The sequence below is a fragment of the Lepeophtheirus salmonis genome, chromosome 9, assembly GCF_016086655.4.
Source record: "Lepeophtheirus salmonis chromosome 9, UVic_Lsal_1.4, whole genome shotgun sequence".
NCBI lineage: Eukaryota > Metazoa > Arthropoda > Copepoda > Siphonostomatoida > Caligidae > Lepeophtheirus > Lepeophtheirus salmonis.
Window position 1 is genome coordinate 28,181,276 of NC_052139.2, and position 21,014 is coordinate 28,202,289.

The window sequence follows — 21,014 nt, forward strand, 5'->3', positions numbered from 1 at the left end:
CCTCAGCCTCGACCACGGCCTCCAACGTGGCGTGGAACCTGCTGCACGCCTCTATCTTTATTCATATTGTTCATAGCCTCAATAATGGAGGCTTTCAGAGAAGCCAAATTGGTGTGAGCAACCTCGTTGGACTCCTTCTCCAAGACACCCCACACAAAATAGTTCAAAGGATGGCAGTCTGAGGCCACATTTCCTTTGTGGCTATGGACATGAAATTTCAAAAATCTCAAGTTTTTGACAAAAAATTAAATTTTTTGGAAAGAAAATTTGAAAAATTCATTATTGGAAAAAATATTTCAAAAACTAATTAATAAATATTAAATTTTGGGGAAAAATATTTTTAAAAATAAATATGAAACATGGAATAAAGCAAAATATGAATTTTTTTTCTCAATTATTATTTGGGGGCAGGGGGCTAGTGTCCCTCTTGCCCACCCACTGTAGAAGCCCCTAATTAGTATAAAAATAAAGGAAAAACACCCTACATGACGTCATGAGTGTTCGACGTTACGTCCTTTAAGGACCAATAATTGTACTGCACAGGACTGGTATGTACCCCAGTTCTCGAACCATACATGAACCGACACAACACTAGTTATAAAGATATTCAATCAAAGAACAGCGTTGATAGAATCCATTGTTCATTCCAAGATAATCTGCCTTTAGGAGTCTGGGTGGATAATGGATATTGTCACGATAATACCATTTTTTGTGGATAATTTTATACCCACAGGTATTGGACTTCTTCTAAGCCTCCACAGACGAATGATACTTGACACGGGTTACATGCTCGACAGTACCCCCCAAAGATAGAAATCGCATAGGCTCAGTTCCAGGCTGTTTGCAGTCAAATTCCAGGCTCCAAAAGTAAATACATTTTGATTCAAGTCATCCTGCATTTTTTTAAGCCTTAATAGGCTAAAAACTGTCGTAATGTAAGATGTAATTTCTTCCTTCCAAGATAATGTAAATTAAAAGTATTGAACCAAAACTAGTACAAAGTTGGATCTGCACGAGGTCATCCAAGCCTACCAAAGCTTCTGGAGCCGTGTGGCCGAAGGTATCAATAAATGTAGCTTTCAAATAATAGAAAAAATATGATTATTTCCCCCCCATCAAGTTCCTTCGTTATAAGTCTTTAAATATTTTCCAAATTTATCTGGACTACCCGGTAACAGAGCGGAACTAGTGTGCATTGCTCATTTCACGACAGCTAATTGATTGAAACATCAGGATCGCTAACCTGCTGTTCCACACATTTTTTCAATTCTGATTAAAACCACGTTATTTTTTTATTGGTAAAAAAAGAATGCAGAGGTTGATTATATAGTTATAATTAATTTAAATATTTATTCATGATTTTTTGAGTAGTTTATAAGTAGTGTCATAATTATGATATTAGGCAATAACTTGAAGAAAATGTATGGAGCATCTATATTATTATGTTTTTGCGTTGTACTTTGTCAACAGACACTTTTGTTAATACTTGATATAATAAAGGAAAAAAACATTGACGACTATGAAGGAGGTAAACATATGGTGGGATTGAACAAAGCCTTTAGCTGCTGCTGTTTGGGGGGTGGATAGAAAGAGAGAAAGAGATTGGGAGAGAAAACTGTTGGAAATGCAAGAAATATAACAAATGCGACAAACATTTAAAAAATAAATTAAAGATTTCATCTTATCGCGTTGTATGTTTATTGCATATTTATGAATAAAGCAATTACAAATACGACTAGAAACATAGAAGTGGGGGAGGGGGCAGTTATTTTGATTACAAATCAACCTGAGACCACTTAGGCCTCATTAATAATTCAGTGTAAACCATTTATAATGGCAAATGAAAGTTTTGTTTTAAAATAGAGGTAAATTTACTTCTGTGCTAATAAATAAAATGAAACGTAACAAAAAAAGAAGAGATTGAGGTGGTCAAATAAGGGTCAAACACAAGGAGAAAGCAACATAGATACAATATATATAGGTACATTTGACTAGGCAAAACAGAGAAAAAAGGATAAGATATCACAAATATATATTTATTTTTTATAAAACATGATTTTATTTGTCTATGCCGTCTGTGTCCCACCATGCGACCCTCCAACAGCTGCTGCAGCAGCTGCAGAGAGCCGAGCAGCAAGGGAGGATGATGAAAAGCCCAATGGTGGAAAGAGATGAGTAGGGGCTCGTATAGAGCTGTGATGAAGAGCAGCTAGTGTAGTGTTTGTGTTGCACCCGCCACTGTTACTACTACTGTTCATGTTGGCCCCTGAGAGGGGCCCTGAGCCCTTATGGTGTAATAGATTTGAATCACATGAGGGAGAAGGAGCTAAGCTGTCTCGGCTTCCTAGTCCAGATACACTGGAACCAGTGGATGAAAGAGGAAGGACGCGGAGATCCGTGTGCTGAGTCTCTCGATGTCGGCGTAGATCCACTTTTCTCTATAAGGAAATATGAACGTATAGGTAAATAGCTATAGCTGACAAAAACAACAACTGAATAGTGGTGTGGGTGTGTGCAAAGTAATAATACAAATATCTGTTGGCAACCTGCTTATTCAAGACTCTCAAAGTGTTTTACGTATTATCGATCTTATCTCTCAGAGGCCCCTTGACGATGAGTCACAGGGCCTCCAAAAAAATAGTTGGGAACTATTATTTATCTAATATATAGTAGGACATTGACGAAGAATTGCAGAGCAGAAGGACTCCAAGGAGCCCTAGTTGTGAACTATTTTTAGTCTGAAATGAAAATATATATCCTGCCGGTATGTAAAAGAGGTGTAGAGCAGGGATATCCAACCATTTAATATAAATGCACATTTATTTCAAATTTAGCGCCAAAATATAAAATAGACCAATCTTGCAACCCTATTTAGGGGTGTCCACAGGTCAATATATTAAAGTTGTTGTTTGTTGCCTTTTTCGGGAGGGGGGGCTATTTTTTCTGTCTCATTAAGTAATTTTCCCAGAGCGACAATTATTCAAAAAATCCTCTATTTGGTACTGGATAAAAGATACTACTTTATGTGAGAATCTGTATAGGCTGCATTTTAACATTAAGCAGGCCATAATGCGGTTTGCAGGCTACGTGTTACCCATCCCTGTTCTAGAGGTTTGGTAAGGATTTGATTGATTTTAAAGTCACCAAGGATCTGTTTATGTACCAAGTGGATTTTGAAAAGTAGTTTATTTGAATTTTGACCCTTTACTGAAGATATAAGTCCTTCTTGGATCTAGGAGTTGTTTCTGAAGTTCATATACACAATATATAATTCCTTTTCTAGGAGTGATGTAGTGATGCCATGCAAAGGGGTGGGAATTTTGTTGAGGTTGGTGGTGAGCACGCACATGATTGCTGTTTAGTTTGTATGTTAGTCAAAATTAATAATAAGGACTATTGATAAAACTGATTAAAGTACTCGTACCAACTTTTATTTTTTTCTTTCCATAAAATCAACTCTTTCTAAACATGTTTCTCAATCCTGGTTACAGGAAAATTTGCCGCTCTTAACTCAACTCTAGAAAGTGTGCCTCCCCTTTATTCCCCCCGAGGAAAGTTCATCCCAAGACAAGTTCATTGCGAGGAAAAACAGGTTCATTGTGAGGAAAGTTCATCTCAAGACAACTTTCCACAGGATGAAATTGCTTTTCGATGAACTTTTTCGCAATGATCTTTCCATCCAATGAACTTGCCGTGGAATGAAAAGAGGAAGGGGACTCTCCGGGGATGAAAAGAGCGCAGCGAACTTTCTGTACACCCTAATCCTAGTTTTTAGTATAAAATACTAAATTATATAACTTAGTAAAAATATATTAGGCCCATTTTTGATAGAGCCTCTGGCAAAGTAAAACTCTGCCTCATTCCTTTATGGAACGTTCACCAACTGCCAGTTTCATTTCTCGTTGAGTCTTTAGGTCGATTTTTGGCGGAGTATCAGACAAAGAGGCAAGGTAAAACTATGAAACCATACTTCACAAAATCTAAAAACAAGTATATGAATGTTTTTGCAGAAAATGTGCATTAATCTGAATATCACCTCATATATTTTTTATTTGGTTTAATAAACCATCGAATTGTGTATGAAAAACTACAAGGACCCACAGGATGGGTCCTAATACTAGATGATAAAAAAATAAATTAAGACTGACACCACAATATCGATTGTAGATTGGTTACCCTTCCCACTTTTTCAAAACGACTCAGTATTGACTCCAGGAGCCCTTTTATACCGAGGATGCCGAGGGTAATTGTCTTCCTAGCTCCTTCGCCCTAAATTCAATGGACCCTTTTGTCTGAAGGATATTTTTTGCAAGATATCTGCAATAATCTTAATTCATATATGTATGTCCTTTGGATTAATAAACCATCGATATTTTGATGAAAAATTACAATGAATGACTCTTGAAGACCGTTCCCAAGGACAGACTGCTCCAGGGACTGGTCCCAAAGAGATGACACTCAAAGTAAGGTAAGTAGGATTGAGTAGTTCTCAACTCTGATTAGCTTAAAGTTAGAAGCTGCTAAATTTTCAGAGATAAACCCAAGACTACCTCAATGTTATACAGATGGCCAACGACAAATTATATTATTATTAGTGGGATAAGTTGCCATGGTGTGTATGTGGGTTTGGGTTATACACAGGTAATTTACCTGAAAACTCCGTCCACACAGATCGCAATTAAAGGGTTTGAATCCAGAATGCTTTCGACTATGAGTGATGAGATTTGAGGATTGACTAAAAGCTTTACCGCAAACGACGCATTTGTGTGGTTTTTCACCTAGAAGAAGAAGATAAAGAAAAAAAAACATCATAATAAGAAAATATACAGAAACATGGTGGATTGAATAAATGAGTTAAATAAACACATTTCTTTTCCCTTAACAACCCCCTTCATGGGCTACTGCCTCTCGCTCCACGATGAACGACTTTCCCTCCTTGTTCGCTCCTTACCTTGTTGAAAAAAACATCTTAATAACAGATGAAGATGTGGAAAGAAGATGTATAGAAAGAGAAGAAGAAGAAAAGGAGGAGAAAGGGGGGGGGGAAGGAAAATAATAAAACAAAATATAAAAAACCTCGAGTTTCTCAAGTGTTTTTTCAAGTCAAATATTATTATTATTATTAAATGAACAATCTTGTGTGAAAAGAGAATAAAAATAAAATGGGAAGAAATGAAATAGAAAGTTAATTGAATAATGTTACTACTAGCGCCATCTATGTACTAAAGTTTGCTTTTCACCTTGCTCAAAAGTTGTCAATTGCTAAGAAAATAACCTATGCAAAATTGCATTGTTCTACAACGTCATCTTTAAGTCTGACATCTTCTTCAAAGTTGGAAATGAGGCAAAAGTTTTTTATTTCAACGATAATGATGAAAATACGTGATTAATCATTATTTTACATTAAATAACTATGGTAGACATTATTATAATCTTCAAAAAATGTTTATAAACTTTTTTCTAAAGCTACTTTATAAAGCAAACAGAGAGACTAAAATATCCTTTCTGAAAATGTAAAAAATAAATGCACGCTATACACGAATCATCAAGTTTTTTTTTTTTTTTTTTTTTTACTCAATAAGACAATTGTATAAACTCTTTATAGATTGGAGAAATGTCTATCAAATATATTTAATGCAAAACAACTAAAAAGATATTATTTCTATCTAAGCTCACAAAGTAAAGACTTTTTGTCTTTTTTCATAATTTGATCAAGATGTCCGACCGCAAGAGGACCTCGTAGGACAATGCAATTTTTCATAGACTATTTTGATACCTCAATACAACTTTTCCGCTATGGTGAAAAGCTTGAACTCAAACCGGTCTGATATTATATATATCATAATCATCAGATTTATTGTACAGATACAATACACCCATAGCAAAATATGAGATCTGGTCTTCTTAGATTTATAAATATGATTAATTATCATATATAATTCGACTTAATGGTTGCTGCATTTATGATACAAAGCTCTGTTTTCTATCACATTATTCTGTAGATAAAGAAATCTCTACCACACTGGCCCTCAAGATAAAAACAATCTTGAACAAAATCAGCAAAAGAGAGAAACCTTAATAATGATTTTTTTTCCATGGATTCATACAGGGGCATTTTAATCAAATTTATGGAATAGTTTCATATGGTCAATAATTCAATTATTTCAAATATAGTTAAGCACATTTATTTGATTTAAAAGGCTTATGTTGTGACAAAATTTGGGCCCTTTTAAATAAAATCCAAGCATATCTTATTCTATTATTAGAATGATACTTTTTGGCTACTTTAAGTTGTACAGTTTGCATACACCAAAAGTATTCATACGAATAGTTTCCGTATAAAAATGGACGTTCATTTGTCGTTGAAGAAAACAAAAGTGGTTTGTCAACAAAAAAGCAAGATCGAATGATTTTTCTCAAAATTAAGTGAGGATGATATTCTTTGACAAATATGACAATTTTATATTAACAAATTAGTCATATTAACTCTTGGAAGGGTCCACAAATTCCCCTTAAAGGGGGCAAAGTGAATCACCACTAAAAATGAGAAATTCATAGGCTATATTTGAAAGAGGCCATAAGTCTCCTAAATCGAATAAAGGTTTAAAACTATAGCTAAAATTCTTGACAATGTACACTCATCGTATAAATTTGAGCTAAAAATGCCTATAATCCACTCAAATATTTGGCAAAGTAAAAAAGTTATGTGTGTTTTTTTGCTAGATGCCTTTAGTGAGTAATATCTTACGATTGATATATTATAACAAAAAAAGGTTAAAAATGCTTGAAGGATAAGATTGCACTTTAAAAAAAGTTCAATTACCGTTATGTGTTAGGTGAAACCATTTCTGTGTTACAGCGTTCCAAAATGGAAGTAAAAAAAGAGAAAATTTGATACATTCCTCTTTATCACTACGAACAACATGAAAATTTGAAGCAGACGGCCAAAACATATCATGTTGTTTATTGACTCTATAGAGAATGCACCAGAGAAAAAGTGGTTCTAACTATTCCGTTAATACAGACGTTAAAAATGTCGTTAAAATAATAGAAACCCCCGAGTTGGACCGGCATGTGATCAATTATTCAATTGCCCAGGAACTGAAGATGAGCTCAAAAACCCTTTGGAATCGTTTAACTCGGATAATCCTAACTGTTTTGATTTGATTGTCGAAATGAAAGGGAGAAACTTTTTTTAACTTTTTCTCAAGATTGTTTTTATATCTACGGTCCACATATGTATTTAGATTGGTTAAAGTCATTCCAGAAAAGGTTTAACAAATTAAGGATTGGGAAGTAAAAAAAAGATAAAAAATTGCATAAAAGAACATTAATTAATAGAGTAAGAAACAAAGACAATTGACTATCTAGAAACGTCCGCAGGGGGTGGACTGGAGGGACTGTAAACCCTCCAGCCCCCTAAATTAAGGGTTTCTTTCTCTTTTACTAAAAAATATAATACTTGATGATTTTTTTTTTTTTTTGTGAACAGCGGTAATTTTCAATTTTTCCCCCAAAATATTAATTTTTGAAATTTTTTTCAAAAAAAAAATTCAAAAATCAAGCCCCAGAAAAAAAAATATGTAACCCTACGGACGCTTCCAAAAACATAAGCCAAAAGGCGAAACAATTGACTTTTCTTCAAATTAAGATGGCCATGATAATACTTTTTTGTCCCTCAGGGGGCCTCAGATTATCAAGTAACTAATTACTTCACCTCAATGAATTTACCTTTTTAATTGAATATTGAAAAGGTAAATAAATCAAAGGGGAAAAAATATGTGGTAACGTTATTTCTGGAATCATAAAAAGTGAGATCTTGCGTAATTAAAAACTTTTATCATAACCAAATATTTGGTTCTAGGACAATTTGCCGAACGGACATTTTGCCGATATTGAATATATTGGTATACAGGATTGTATATTTTAATACAATTTGAAATGAAATTATGATAAATAGGGATTGTTCATATGATATATATATATCATATAGATAAATTAATGAGTTTTTGTTTTTTTTTTCAGAAAAATAATTTGTCTTTATATTAAATTCATTAATGATCATTTTAATAAAAGTATTTGTCAATCCATGAATATTTTCCAATATCAATAATCTTTCATGTCGAATCATAATTAATAATCAAAGTATTTTCGAACCACAAATTTTTTGTTTGTATATAAAAGAATCACTAATGAATATAATTAATGAAAAAAAAAATTCTAAAAGAACACGCATTACTTTATCTTAACATATTTTGACCAAATGTGCCCAATGATCCTTCGGGAATTGACCCCCGGCAAATTGTCATTTGCCAAAAGTGTTTTCGGCTCATAGTCCTATCACAAAAATATTCTACACAAACTAACAGAAGCGTTTCGCCACTTGGAGTATAGCATTGTTTAAAACCCCACTCAAAGCTTCATAGCTTTACCAAGTGGCGAACCTATGACCATGTCATCAATTTTGTTCAAATTTAGTTGGCTACAAGAATACTTTCTCTCCTAGAGACATTAAGGAAGCCATGGGTGAATTACTAACCACGCAACCTTGATGAAATCACCTTTTTAATTGAGTAGTAACAAAATGAATTCTGCATAGGGAAGAAAAAAGGGCAAATGACGTCACGAATTGAAATAATAAAGCTATAAAATGTTGACCACATGATCATTTCTTTCGCTAATTTAGTTAGCTACGAGAATATTATATCTGCTAGGGCTAATAAGGATGTAATATTAACCACGCAACCTCTATGAAATCACAATTTTAATTGAATGTTAACAAAGTGAATTCTACGAAGGGAAAAAGTTTACATCATGGCCAAATAAACTGCATCAATTAGCATTTCCTTAATTTGTTTAACGCCATGCACCCAGGGAAAATGATACGGGAGGGTTGGTAAAAGAAGGTTGAGGGTTTAAAAAAAAAAAGAGAGTACATGCAAAGTACATACCCGTATGAATATATGTGTGTTTTTTCATATCCGACTTTTGATGAAATCGCTTTCCACAGTATTGACAAGGATAGGGCCGCGTGTCTGAATGAATGAGCAGATGTGTACTCAGAGTTGAACTCCTTTTAAAGGTCTTACCGCATTGCTTACAGTCAAAGGTCCTTTCATTGGAATGTACCGCTCTGTTAAATCAAGAAATAAAAGGATCCTATTAAAAAATGATCAAATGCAAATCCGTAAAGTCTCGACTTACTTGTGTTGCGCCAGGGATATTTCGTGCCCAAAGGTCTTGTTACAAAATTCACATGAGTAGGGCCTCTTTCGAGTGTGCTGATGACCACCGCTGAGATTGGGGCTGTTGTTCCCGGATGTACTGTTGCTGAGTCCACTTCGGGCACGAAGTCCGCAACCGTTGCTTCCATTGGATTGAGAGAAGGGTGAAAATTCCATTGGGGGTGGTGGTGGTGGACTTCCATTGCTGCTGGAACCACTATTGTTGTTGGAATTGAATGTGTTTTCGTTAGCAACAGCAGCCGCGGCGGCGAAGCCTCTCAATCTTAGTATCTCTAATTCTATTTGTTGCGGTGTTGGTTCTGCAAAATGAAAGGGGCGGTAAGAGGGATGAAAGATGGAAGTGGGAGGGAGAGGAAGTCGGAAATTGGAGGCTGCAGCAAGGGTGAGCCCAGGGTAAAAGAAGGGAGATGATGATGAAGAAGAGGAGTTGGGTTTGGACGACGAGGACTCATTTTTGGGTGGTTTATGATGATCATTGGAAAGAAGAGAGGAAACAGAGAAGATGCTCGGTCCCTTGGAACTCGGAGTACATTTATCATTCCGTTCTTCTTCTTCATCATCCACTATATCGTCCACATTGAGTTCTTCTTCTTCAGAGACGTCCTCTTCGTCTTCATCATCTGACTTTTTGGCGGTTTTGCGGGAACCCCAAGGGGAAAAGTTCTCATTGTTATTACTGATGCTATTAAGGATGTTATTGTTGTTGAGGAGGATTGGATTGCTATTATGTTGCAGGCTGGAAGGAGATGAAGACTCTTTCCCCGAGTCTTCAGCCGCCTCCTCCACCAGTCTTTGAATCCCAAAACTAATTCCATCTGCAATTAAGGAAATAAAAATTATATATTTAACGTCCTTCCGCAAAGACGTTATGAGCAAGACACCTTTGGCCAACTTTTGCTTTTCCTTAATGGTGTGCTGAAGAATCCCTGCCGCCCAGGAGGCAGCCTGACCGCCCGAGTATCGACATAGATTAAGAAATGGAAGCATGTCAGACGACTTCCAGTGAGTCTTTTCTTCTGGTTCATCCTCTATCGCTGTTGGAGAAGGGTTAATAATTATTTAATTAATATTAAGCTAATGATATATGACAAGTACAATGAGACAATGAGATATGAGGGAAATTCTCGACAATTCTTTCTTTTGTTTCCCAAGGGGATCCGGAAAGGAAAAATAAATGTTCCCTTTCCAGATGCTCCTTCTAAGGAAATAATGTCATTATCTCCTTATCACAATGGTTTGTGAACCCCCCTCATATTTTTGTAGAATGTTGAACAAGTACCGGTCCTTACCCGGATCATCCCGTCGTGGAGACACGATCTTAAAGGCAGAGGAGGAGAGGATAGAGTTTTGGCACTCCTTATTAGAAGGACTACTATCCGAATAACGATCTGTGGTCATTGCAATGATTATGTTAGTAATTTGGATACAACGTCTTCCGCACTTGATAATCAATTAGTTGGATGTTATGTGTTAATATGATGATATTGTATTGTACTTCAAGAAAAGACGAATTAGATGTAATCATTAATTGGTATGGGGAATGATTCACAGTCCCATGTTTTTGAGTCAACTCTCTTTTGTAAGGTTCGATCACAACTAATACTGGGTGGATGATTGTATAATTTCTTCTTTCTAGAGTTTTTTTTTTTTTGTTTTTTTTTTTGCTTCTCGTTTAATAGTCGTGGTGTCGTGGTCGTAACTCGTGGTGTCTTCTTCTTCATAAAAAGCAAGAAAAAGAAAATGAAAAATCCTTCCGCCGCCATTCAAAGAAATCCCCGCAAAATATAACAATATATATGAATATACGAAGCGGGAAAATCGTCTTCCCTTTCCGCATGCCGGGAGAATCATCTTGTGTACGCCTTATCAAGAGGAAAAAATCTTTTCTCTTCTTTTTAAGTAAGTAAGAGGCTGGAGAAGAAAAAAAGAAAAAAATATACATATTACTTACCAGTTTTCAATTCCATATAAATTATTTATTTATTCAATGTATTTTGATAATCAAGTAATAAGTTAACATAAAACCATGCTCGTGGGGATTTTCTCAAAAGTGAGACTACATTTGGGTTATTAATCAAATTATCCTTGATTTGATTCAATAAATTATTTGGATAAATCCTTCGAAAGGGTGTAAATCGACAAAAAGTGTCTATTAGTTATATATCAAAAGACAAATGTGGGCCTGTTAGCACAAAAACAGTCATAAATATTTATCACCAATTTAAATATGGGGGTAGACAATTTCTATCAGCAAATTAGACGTATTGTCTCCATTGAATCCCTTCCAAATTGCAAATTGCGCTCATAGAAGCCAAATTGATAAAATCACACAGTTTAAAGCTTAGAGGAGACATAAACTGCCCAATATTCGTCTCTTTAATCAAATAAAGGTTCTAAATCATATTTAAATTCTTGGGTATCTTAATTCGTACCATTACTTTAACAAATAAGCTGATAAGACTCAAATATGTCTATGAATCATTGGGCGTTATGTATATATAAAGAAAATAACTGAAATTTAGTTTTATATATATATCTTAGACTATCCGAGTAAATCTCTGTCAAAAAAGACTGAAAGAAGAGGAAAGCTTTATTAAGATTTTTTTTTTTAATGGCGGTGGCGGCGTTGAGCCTGTGTTTTTATTATTATTCCATTGAAACTCCGCCCTCTTAAAAATAAAAATAAAACAGGTTCATATTCTTTGAGAGTTCTTCTTATATATATTTATAAAGCATACATATATTAAATACTTAATAAAATCCGCCAATTTTTCCTTTTTTTTTCTCCCCCCTCTTCAATCTTCTTCTTTTCTTTTTTTTTCTTTTTTTCCTTCTCCATTTTGTATATTTTTTTATTCCTCCTTTCCAAATCTTTCGCATAATTATATAAGATATACGAAATATTATTTTAAATGAGTGTGCCGGATTAAAAATATATTTAGAGCCTTTTTCTCTTTCTATATATATATATATATCCTTTGACCCCTTAACTTTCCTTCTAAATGTGTATGTACATATTATAGAGTACTTAGTATGCAGGGACTGTAATTTCGTGTGTTTCTTTTTCAATTTGTATCATTACTATTCTGTTGATCTCAATGTATATAAGTTTTATTTTATTAATATTATTCTTCTCCTTTTTCTTCTTCTTCCTTTTTTTTTTCCTTTTTTTCTCCCTTTTTTTTCTCCCTTTCTCGAATATTCAATTGTGTGTTTTTAACAAATTTTATTTAAATATTATATTTGTTATATATCTAAACGGTCAGTTTTTAAAAACTTTTTTTTTACAAATTCATGGGGAGATGAGACTTAAGGGATTAGAAGGGAACATATCAAATATAAAAAGAGGAACTTTCTTTACTGCCATGAATATTCACCCTTTTTTTTCTCCTTCTCCACTGAGACCAAAGCCAATATCATTATTCATAAAAGAACTTTTCCGTTTCTTAATATGAATCCAAGACAACAATAACTTTTCTCTCTCTCTCTCTCTTCTTTTTGTTTTCCTCTTTCCCGCTCTTTCCTTTGTTATAGTTTAAAATATTCTATTTTCATTTTTTATTGTTATTCCTTTTACTTTTTTGTTTCTTCCTAAAATATATAATTTGCATTAATTTCCCCCAGGGGAATAGTCCCAACTCCTTTTCTTTTATTTTTTTTTTATATTATTCTTTAAACTATTATAGTTATTTGTTATTTTTCTTTTTTGAACAATACGATTATGTAGCTCTGTACTGCTATAAATCGGCATGCCAAAAATGAGTTGTCCATACGGATATAAATGAAAGGAATGGACATTTTGTAGAGCGCCCAACGAAGGAAGGAGGCGGCAGACCTGCCACTCTTAAAGAATTTACTGGGTATAAAATTGTACTGGGTGTGCAATCAATCCGTTCAACGAAATTGATTTTGATTTCTGCAATTTTTTTCGCCAACCAGTTATCAAATCAAAGAAATAAAACCAGATTCGGAGAGCTAGAAGAATCAATTTCAGCCTCGATATTAGCCAAAAGTACAAGCAGACCTTCGATACATTGTCCCTAAGCAAATCCTGGAATTCCTTCCGGATCCGACTAGTAAGTTCGCTTTGGGGGTTGCAGGGCTTCAGATGATAACTCATTCGATCGCGCTTATCAAAAAAAAAAAAAAACCATTGGATTCAAATCCAGCGCGTTTGTAGTCCAAAAATACGATTAGATGAAGACATCGAAATTGTCTTAGTGCCTTTTAATACTTTTTTGTCGAGTGGGCCCGGAAACAGAGTCTTCTTTTCATACTTTTTCTTTTCTATTTTGGAGTCTTCTGAGAGAATCTTTCCTTGATCTGAGGGATGTTCTCCTTTATGGACCTTTAAGTTTGATTGTAACAAGGTTAGATCTTGGAGAAGAGAGGAAAATGGTTTGTAAGAACCTCAATAGCTTTGGTGGCAAGATGAATAGGATAAACGGGAGTGAGGAATCTAAGCTCCTAAAACTAAGTTTATAATCAGGGTTGTTACTATATAAAGATTGCAGCCAAAAATGTTAATTAATGTATAGTTCTCAGTTCAAAGGATCACTGTCTGCAATTAAATAATGCCTTTTGAGACAAAGAAATTGAAAGTTGTACAGTTTACTTATAGAAATTACAACATGAACGCAACAAATAGAATAATTATATTAGTGAAGGAAATTAATGATGTATGTTAATTCTTTAAGTAGATATTTTTTTTGAGTCATGGTTTACTATTTTGACGGGATGTCGTATTATCTTCTTCTTTTTTAAAAAAAATTGAGGATTGCGTATGTAGAATAGTTGAAAATCAATCATTTCAGCCATCATTTAATGATAAAGAAATAACTTGCTCGAGCAAAGCGTATTATAAAATATTGGGGATCCACTTTAGAAGATCTGGAGAGTAGATTGAGGAAGGACTCCCGCAGAGGGGGGGCTGGAGGGGCTCCCAAATTCTGCCCGTGGCTCAGTAAAATGTTTCATTATTTGGAGTTGTGCGATGGAGGGACGTTAAAAGTCGATTAGAAACGTGGATTCAGGAGGAGGAGATCAAAAAGAGCATGAAAATAATAATCTATTCATTGCAAATACAATCAAAAAGGGGATATTCTTCAGTCTCATGATCATTCCTTCACGGATCCAGCACGATTGTAAACCTATTAACGTTGAGTAGTAATTACTTCTTTGTATCATACCCCCTGTCTTCAAAAAAGAATACTTTAAAAAGGCCTTAAATGAATTATTCAAATCTACATAGTATTTAATCCAATATTATATTTTAATATTGCTAAGTAATATTTTATTAATGGAGTAGTTATTATACATTTTATTTCTATAAATAAATAACCAAAATTGATTCATGGAAATAATAAAATAGCCAGTATTTATGTTCTATTAACGACGAGGGTTCAACAAGGAATTATATTCCTGTCCTTTCGGAAACGGAGCATCAGAGTAGAATAACTTAGTACTTTATCAAAAAGTCTTAATTATGAAATAGCCATGACGTATCAAATGGAGAAGAGGGAGTCAACAGCTGACAAAAAAATACATAAGGGTATTTTTGTATACGCAAGGTAACGCCGTGATGCCATATCCTTACCTTTATTTTATCACCAAACCTTTTATTTATATATATATATATAAATAAAAAACCATTTTTTTCGGTTATTAGCAATATTTTATTAAAGAGTAATTACTTATAGGTAAAGTTGATAATATTGTAGAGAAAAACGCGTGCAAGGAGACGGGGGGGGGAATACATATGGTATCATTGTTTAAAATACTGATGTGATTATCATCTGCCTGCTTTATTATGATTTTTGAGGGTATAACGAAAGTATTTATTAGCAAAATGTATAATGAAGATATACTACGTATCGTTTTTTATCCGTTACAGTAGATTTTATAACGTCATACACAATCAAATTGTAATTCATTATGAACCATATTCTCAGAATAATAGCTAATGAAACGACAAAGTACAGTATTTCGAAATATATTTGAAGTTCCCAGTTTAAAAAAGAAGGCTTTAATTAAATATAATCTACATAATAAAAAATAAACCATCATACATTCATGTTAAATATACAAAATTAAACAATTGGAATCATATAACTAATAGCAAAAAATTATATATACAGAATATTGAAATAATAGATCGATCCAAATAATATTTTCTTGTTCTGACAGCGGAATCCAGTTAAATATGTCATAACTTTAGGTTGCGAAACACAAGCGAGACGTGGAGTTTAATCAAAAAGATTAATTCATGTGGAAGTTGCTTTTTACAATTGTGCACAGAGTAGATATATCTCTACCGATGAAATCTAACTAATTATTAATAATAAAGTAAATGTCAAAATCATAAAATTAGACAATAAATATACTAATAAAAAAAATGTTAGAAATAAATCCATCTTAAAGATTTAGAGCAAAAGCTAATTATGTAGTAATGTCCGGCGATATTACTCCTTATTAAGAGCCTCAAAAAAGATTTATCCCCCATTTAGGTATGGTTATATAACAACATACTATTATCATGAAGGATATACAAAATTGCTAATTATAATGCTACACCCAATGTGACTATCTCCGTTGTTGTGACCATTTAAGCAGTTGTTTTTGCCTTTTATGAGTTTTCTGAACACCATTTCTTGGAGCCTATCAACCATAGCTAAGCCTTAAGTGATAAAAAAAGTAATATTTATTGACTATATAATATTGAGAAACCTAATGATCATACCCAAGTCTTTCAGTGAGGAAACTAGTCTCAGACAAACTAGTTGCGAACCATCCAAAGCTACTACCCCGTTGTTGTGACCATTTAAGCAGTTGTTTTTGCCATTTAATGAGTTGTGTATCATAATTCTTGATATGTTTAGCTAAAATAGAATCATATTTTAGGTTAGATTTAAAAAAATTGAATACTTACTGTTAGATAGTACAAAATTCAGAGTTCCATTTCGAAATTAGTAAATATTTTATACTTTTTACTGATAACTTGATCGTCATTTGGTGTGGATGACTCAAAACATTTTTATATGTATTTCTATAAATGACATCAGTAGCAACATCCTCCATTAATTTAATGATGGTTCCTCGGGAAGGGATAGGTTTACCAGTGTATTTCTCCATAAATTTTTTGAACATAGTTGATTAGCAATAGATAAGGTTATATTACATACAATAATCATCCTTGTGAGATCAGAGTTAAAGTGTGACTTGATGTATTCATCATTAACTTGATTTTTTAGATGAATATCCATGCTCTTGAGATATGATATGATATGAGGATAATGAGTGGCGTGTAATTCTAGACAGGGGACTAAAGGCACATTTATATCGACAAATCCGACAAACCATCTGTTTCTCATCCGGTAAGTATTTTCCAAATTCCTGGGCCTCCATTTTCATAAATCCATACAGAAGGCGACGTTATTTTAGGCATTTTATTCAGTTCTCTATTGACTATCACCATCTAATATTATATTAATATTGAATAATAAAGGTGGGAATGATAATGTTCTTGATTCATAGAAGAAGATGTATATTATTTAATCAATGATGCCATGCGTATTTCTTCTCTTCTCCTCGCACGCTTTTCTATTCTTACCAAAATTATCACCCTTACTTATAGGTATTTTTGTATGATAGGTAAAATGTCTTCATGCAAATAATACGATGGGGAATATATATATATATATACGATGAAGGATTTCAATAAATATATTCCTGTCCTTTTGGAAATTGAGCATGAGTGTAGTATTACTTATTAATTTGTTTATTCATCAGAAAGAATAAATGATGAATTAGCTATGACGATGGAATCTACGGGCGACAACAAAATATACCGCGTTATTTATTTATTTTTTGTATTTTCGAGGTAACAGCGTGTGAGATCTCCTTCATTACTTCCTAGTTAGTCGCAAATATGATGATTAAAACTAATGATTTCTTGAGACTTGGTCCAGCATAATATATATTTTATTTTTTTTCGGTACGGTGTTAAGTAATTTTTCTAGACCAATTTTTCGTTTCTAGACCGTGTATCGATTTTTTCCGGTCCCACATTCTAGCCCCGATTTTGATTTAGTCTCGGACCGATCGTTTTTTGTGTCTCAATTTATGAGCTGATATTTTCGGTCTTATATATAATGAGAGACAATTTTTTTTCTTCTCGATCAACTGTAATTCATTTTTTTCAAAAAAAAATCTAAAAAGGACACGATAAGTTCTTTCTACATAAGAGATTTGTCAGGATCAAAATTAATACGAATTATCGCGGTTTAAACTTCCTACATATAATGTCATTTTACTTAAAAAACAAATGATGTCATGTTATAAACAATTGATCTTTAAAATAGGTCTAGACCAATTTTTGGTGGCCAAACTTTTCCTTTGGACCAATCTAGACCGAATTTTCATAAGAAACCGGTCTAGACTCAGCTTTTTTGTTGGATCAGACTAATTCGGTCCAACAAAAAAATATAACGGTTTCAGATCGGTCTACGATTTACAGACCGAAACACACCACTAATTATTATCACTTTACAATATATTAGAAGTAAATAGGTCAATTAAAGTATTAAAAAGTTTACTTAGTGAGTGAATTATAAAAGTACTAATAATGAGCAGTGACCTTTTATAAATAATATTATTTGAAGTTAGATTGACAAAATCAAACAAATTATAAATGACCAATGATATGATATAAAAGTTATTAATATTAAATAAAAAAAATTAGTCGTGATAAATTATAAGTATACAAAATAAAATATCATGAGCGGCAAGGACCTTTGTAATTCGACTATCAAGGTCATTAATTGAAGCATAACAACTGGACGCCTTTCAATATAGTAGCTATTAGTGTTGAGACTCAGTGATGAATTTGTTTTCTATCGATTTAGACTTCTTTTTATGTCCAAACCGAATTATATATTATTTGTCATTGATTTGATGAACAAGTTTGATCAGCTGAATTAATTAAATGATTGGCCAAAGCAATATCAGTCCAACAAAAACCATGACCGTCTCAGCATTCTGACCTAGGATTTAAAGACCAAAACGCAACCCAAGAAGTCCTAGGTGCTATGAATTGACGGAAGGAAACTTTCCGCTTCGTATTTTAAGATAGTAAACCCCAGTTTTGGTTATTATATATAGCCAGAGCTGGTTTTAAGGAGGGGACGGTGGCATTTGACCCATCTCGATTATAAAAATAAGGGGCAGGGAGATAGGCCCTCCTCACGGTAAAATGTATCCTTATAACTGCCTCAAACTTAGGCCTATCTAGATGGATGTATGTATTTTATTCGGAATCAAAAAATTTAATTTCAACACGAGGAAGAAATCTCATGAATCCAAGCGGTTTAACAATGTTGATTTATTTAATAGAGAAGGGGAAATGAGCGCATTCGGCGTGTAAAAAATAATTTATCATCTTAACTTGTAGAAACAGATTGATCAATTTTTTTTTTTAATGAAAACGTCATGGTGGTATTTTACCATTCTAGAAACCATTTTCTAAAAGTATATATTTAGGTGAAAACAGAACACGAGGCTTTGTAATGATACAAGCCCATAACCGATTAATATTTTGAGTCTTCTGTTTGAATCTGGGCTTTCTTTGCAACCCTACAAAATGACAGGGTTTACCTTGTGCAATACGATGAGGAGAGGCACTAGCAGGCTATTTTTATAAATATACACAATATTTAAATGTTATTTTACTAAAACAGTGGAATTGTGACCGAATTTTGGGGAAAAAATAATAATATATATTTCATAGAACCCAAACAGTGAAACAAATGGATCATCTTCAATATCCCATTAATATTAGTAACTAATCCAATACAAATTTGAAACTTGGATTTATAAAATATTCAGAAGGATATTAATTACCTGAATATAACTTCCGCCCCTCTCTTGCTTGGCCTGATCTATTCACGAGACGAGAATGTATATTTTATTTTTGAACAGCGTGTTTCTAACGCGAATCTTCATTAAAAATTACTTACAAATGGGAAGGCACATAATCTAGTCAATGTGTGAATATTGTGTACATCACGAATAGTTAGTGCGTCGTTACCTTTATTATATCACGCAACCTTTTATCCCAAAAGAAACAGGGGGAAAAGGCTCATAATGTATTGGTAATTGTTAGCCATTTCTTCCAAACTAATCATTAATTATTGAGAATTATCCAGAGCTTAACAAGAGCTCATTCTAATTCAATCAATCAATGTTTGTTCAGAGCACTCACTGATCAGGAGAAAAGAAGTGGAAGCATCAACAGTTGACAGCCATAATACGTTGTTAATCTCTGTGTACCTAAAATTTTTAAATTATTAACTCTCTTAATCATTAGCGGCATTGATGGATTGCTCGCACTACTCAGGATGTAGTCCTCTGTCAGGGCGTCCTTGTACAGGCTGACAGTGGTTTGAGAGCCTGGGTGTTGGCGTAAAGGACCCTGCAGTCCTTCCTGTCTAAATGTACACAAAAGGTGTAGTCAGAACAGTTGCCATCAAGGCTGTAGAAGGGCCAAAGTCTAAAAAAACGAGAGTTCAAAATAACTTACAAGAGTCTAATTTAATGATATAAATTGGTAATAATTCGTCAAAGAATACAAATGTATTCTACACTCTAGTTTGATAAAAATCATTCTACCTTGCATTGCTATAGACCAGAAATATCGGGAGTACTATGGGCCCATTAAGTTACGGTGTTCTATTATGTTATACATAAAAAGGTTAGAAGGACAAAAATGTGGCAAATACAAAGAATGGAAGCAATGAACCAAATACCAACCAAAGTGTACGATAATCATGTTGGTGGTTCTAACTAAGGGAATAATATTTTATATAGTTTCATATAATAAAATACATTGAGGAGAAGGGTTCCAGTGTAATTGAAACATATTTCTTCTTTTATATAGGGTGCGTAAGTGACAACTAGACACTTGGAATTTTAACAAATCCTCACTGGTTTCTTGACGGCATTTCCGAAAGTTTACTCAGAAAATTTGAATTATTTGCATGAGCTCTCGTGGATTTAATGGGGCTGTTCTGGGCAGCCTCTTTGACGTCATTTAGACCGTCTAAACCACCAACTGGCTTCCTTGCGATACCTTACCGTCATTAACTGCCTTCTTGACGTTTTGAAGTGTTAAAGAAACAAACAATGAATAATAAAGTTTTGTGGTAGGGATAAAACAAATGTTCACAGAACATGACAACAAATCCAGTCCTAAATAGTCTGCCCCATTGCTTCAGTCAAGATTTGGATGTCTTTAGGTCTGAGTTCTGGAGCAGGAATCTTTATTCTTTGGTCTCTTTATGACACCCATTTTAGAACAACCCCAGATGTGTGTCTGAGCTCTCTTCAATCTCTTAATCTTTTATAATAATGGCTTCCAGGCGGCGGTGGAAGGCCTGGCACCCGCTGTAGATGTAGTACACTTTAGTAGTGACTTTGAGCGATCGGTATTTGGTTTAAAGATACTGCAGGCCTCCTTCACGACATGCATACAAAAGGTGTAATCAAAGTGGTTAGAATTGGGCAAAAGAGTAGCCCAAAAGTATCAAAATCAGTTCAAAAGACTATTTCAAAAGAGTTTTTAAGCGGAGGAGATGGGTTTCTTTCATTACTGGCGTCAAAAGGGCCTCTTAACCCTCACAAGGCTATTTCATACCTTACTGGACAGTCTGGTTTGAAATCCTGATATCTCTTGCGTAAGCCCTCATGGACTGGAGGGGATTAGTCTGGCTGTTT

The 21,014-nt window shown here is 33.8% G+C and overlaps 1 protein-coding gene and 1 long non-coding RNA gene across 3 annotated transcripts; both read right to left on the minus strand.

Annotated features, from left to right (window-relative positions):
• Positions 1–1,322: 1,322 nt before the first annotated feature.
• Positions 1,323–10,964, minus strand: LOC121124489 (uncharacterized). Of its 2 annotated transcripts, XM_040719644.2 has the most exons (7): positions 10,535–10,955; positions 10,127–10,279; positions 9,205–10,060; positions 9,090–9,133; positions 8,952–9,035; positions 4,651–4,778; positions 1,323–2,438 (listed from the first exon to the last, which is right to left on the minus strand). In XM_040719644.2, the coding sequence occupies exons 1-7, from the start codon at positions 10,641–10,643 to the stop codon at positions 2,067–2,069; spliced, it is 1,746 nt and encodes a 581-aa protein (XP_040575578.1). In that variant the 5' UTR covers positions 10,644–10,955; the 3' UTR covers positions 1,323–2,066. The 2 variants fall into 2 exon arrangements, with proteins under 2 accessions (XP_040575578.1, XP_040575577.1); XM_040719643.2 differs by having other exon boundaries at positions 8,952–9,133; positions 10,535–10,964.
• A 4,866-nt stretch (positions 10,965–15,830) lies between these two features.
• LOC139906396 (uncharacterized) lies at positions 15,831–16,745 on the minus strand. The gene is made up of 3 exons (XR_011781888.1): positions 16,174–16,745; positions 15,985–16,123; positions 15,831–15,921 (listed from the first exon to the last, which is right to left on the minus strand). It is a non-coding gene; the product is annotated as an uncharacterized lncRNA (long non-coding RNA).
• Between the last annotated feature and the right edge of the window lie 4,269 nt (positions 16,746–21,014).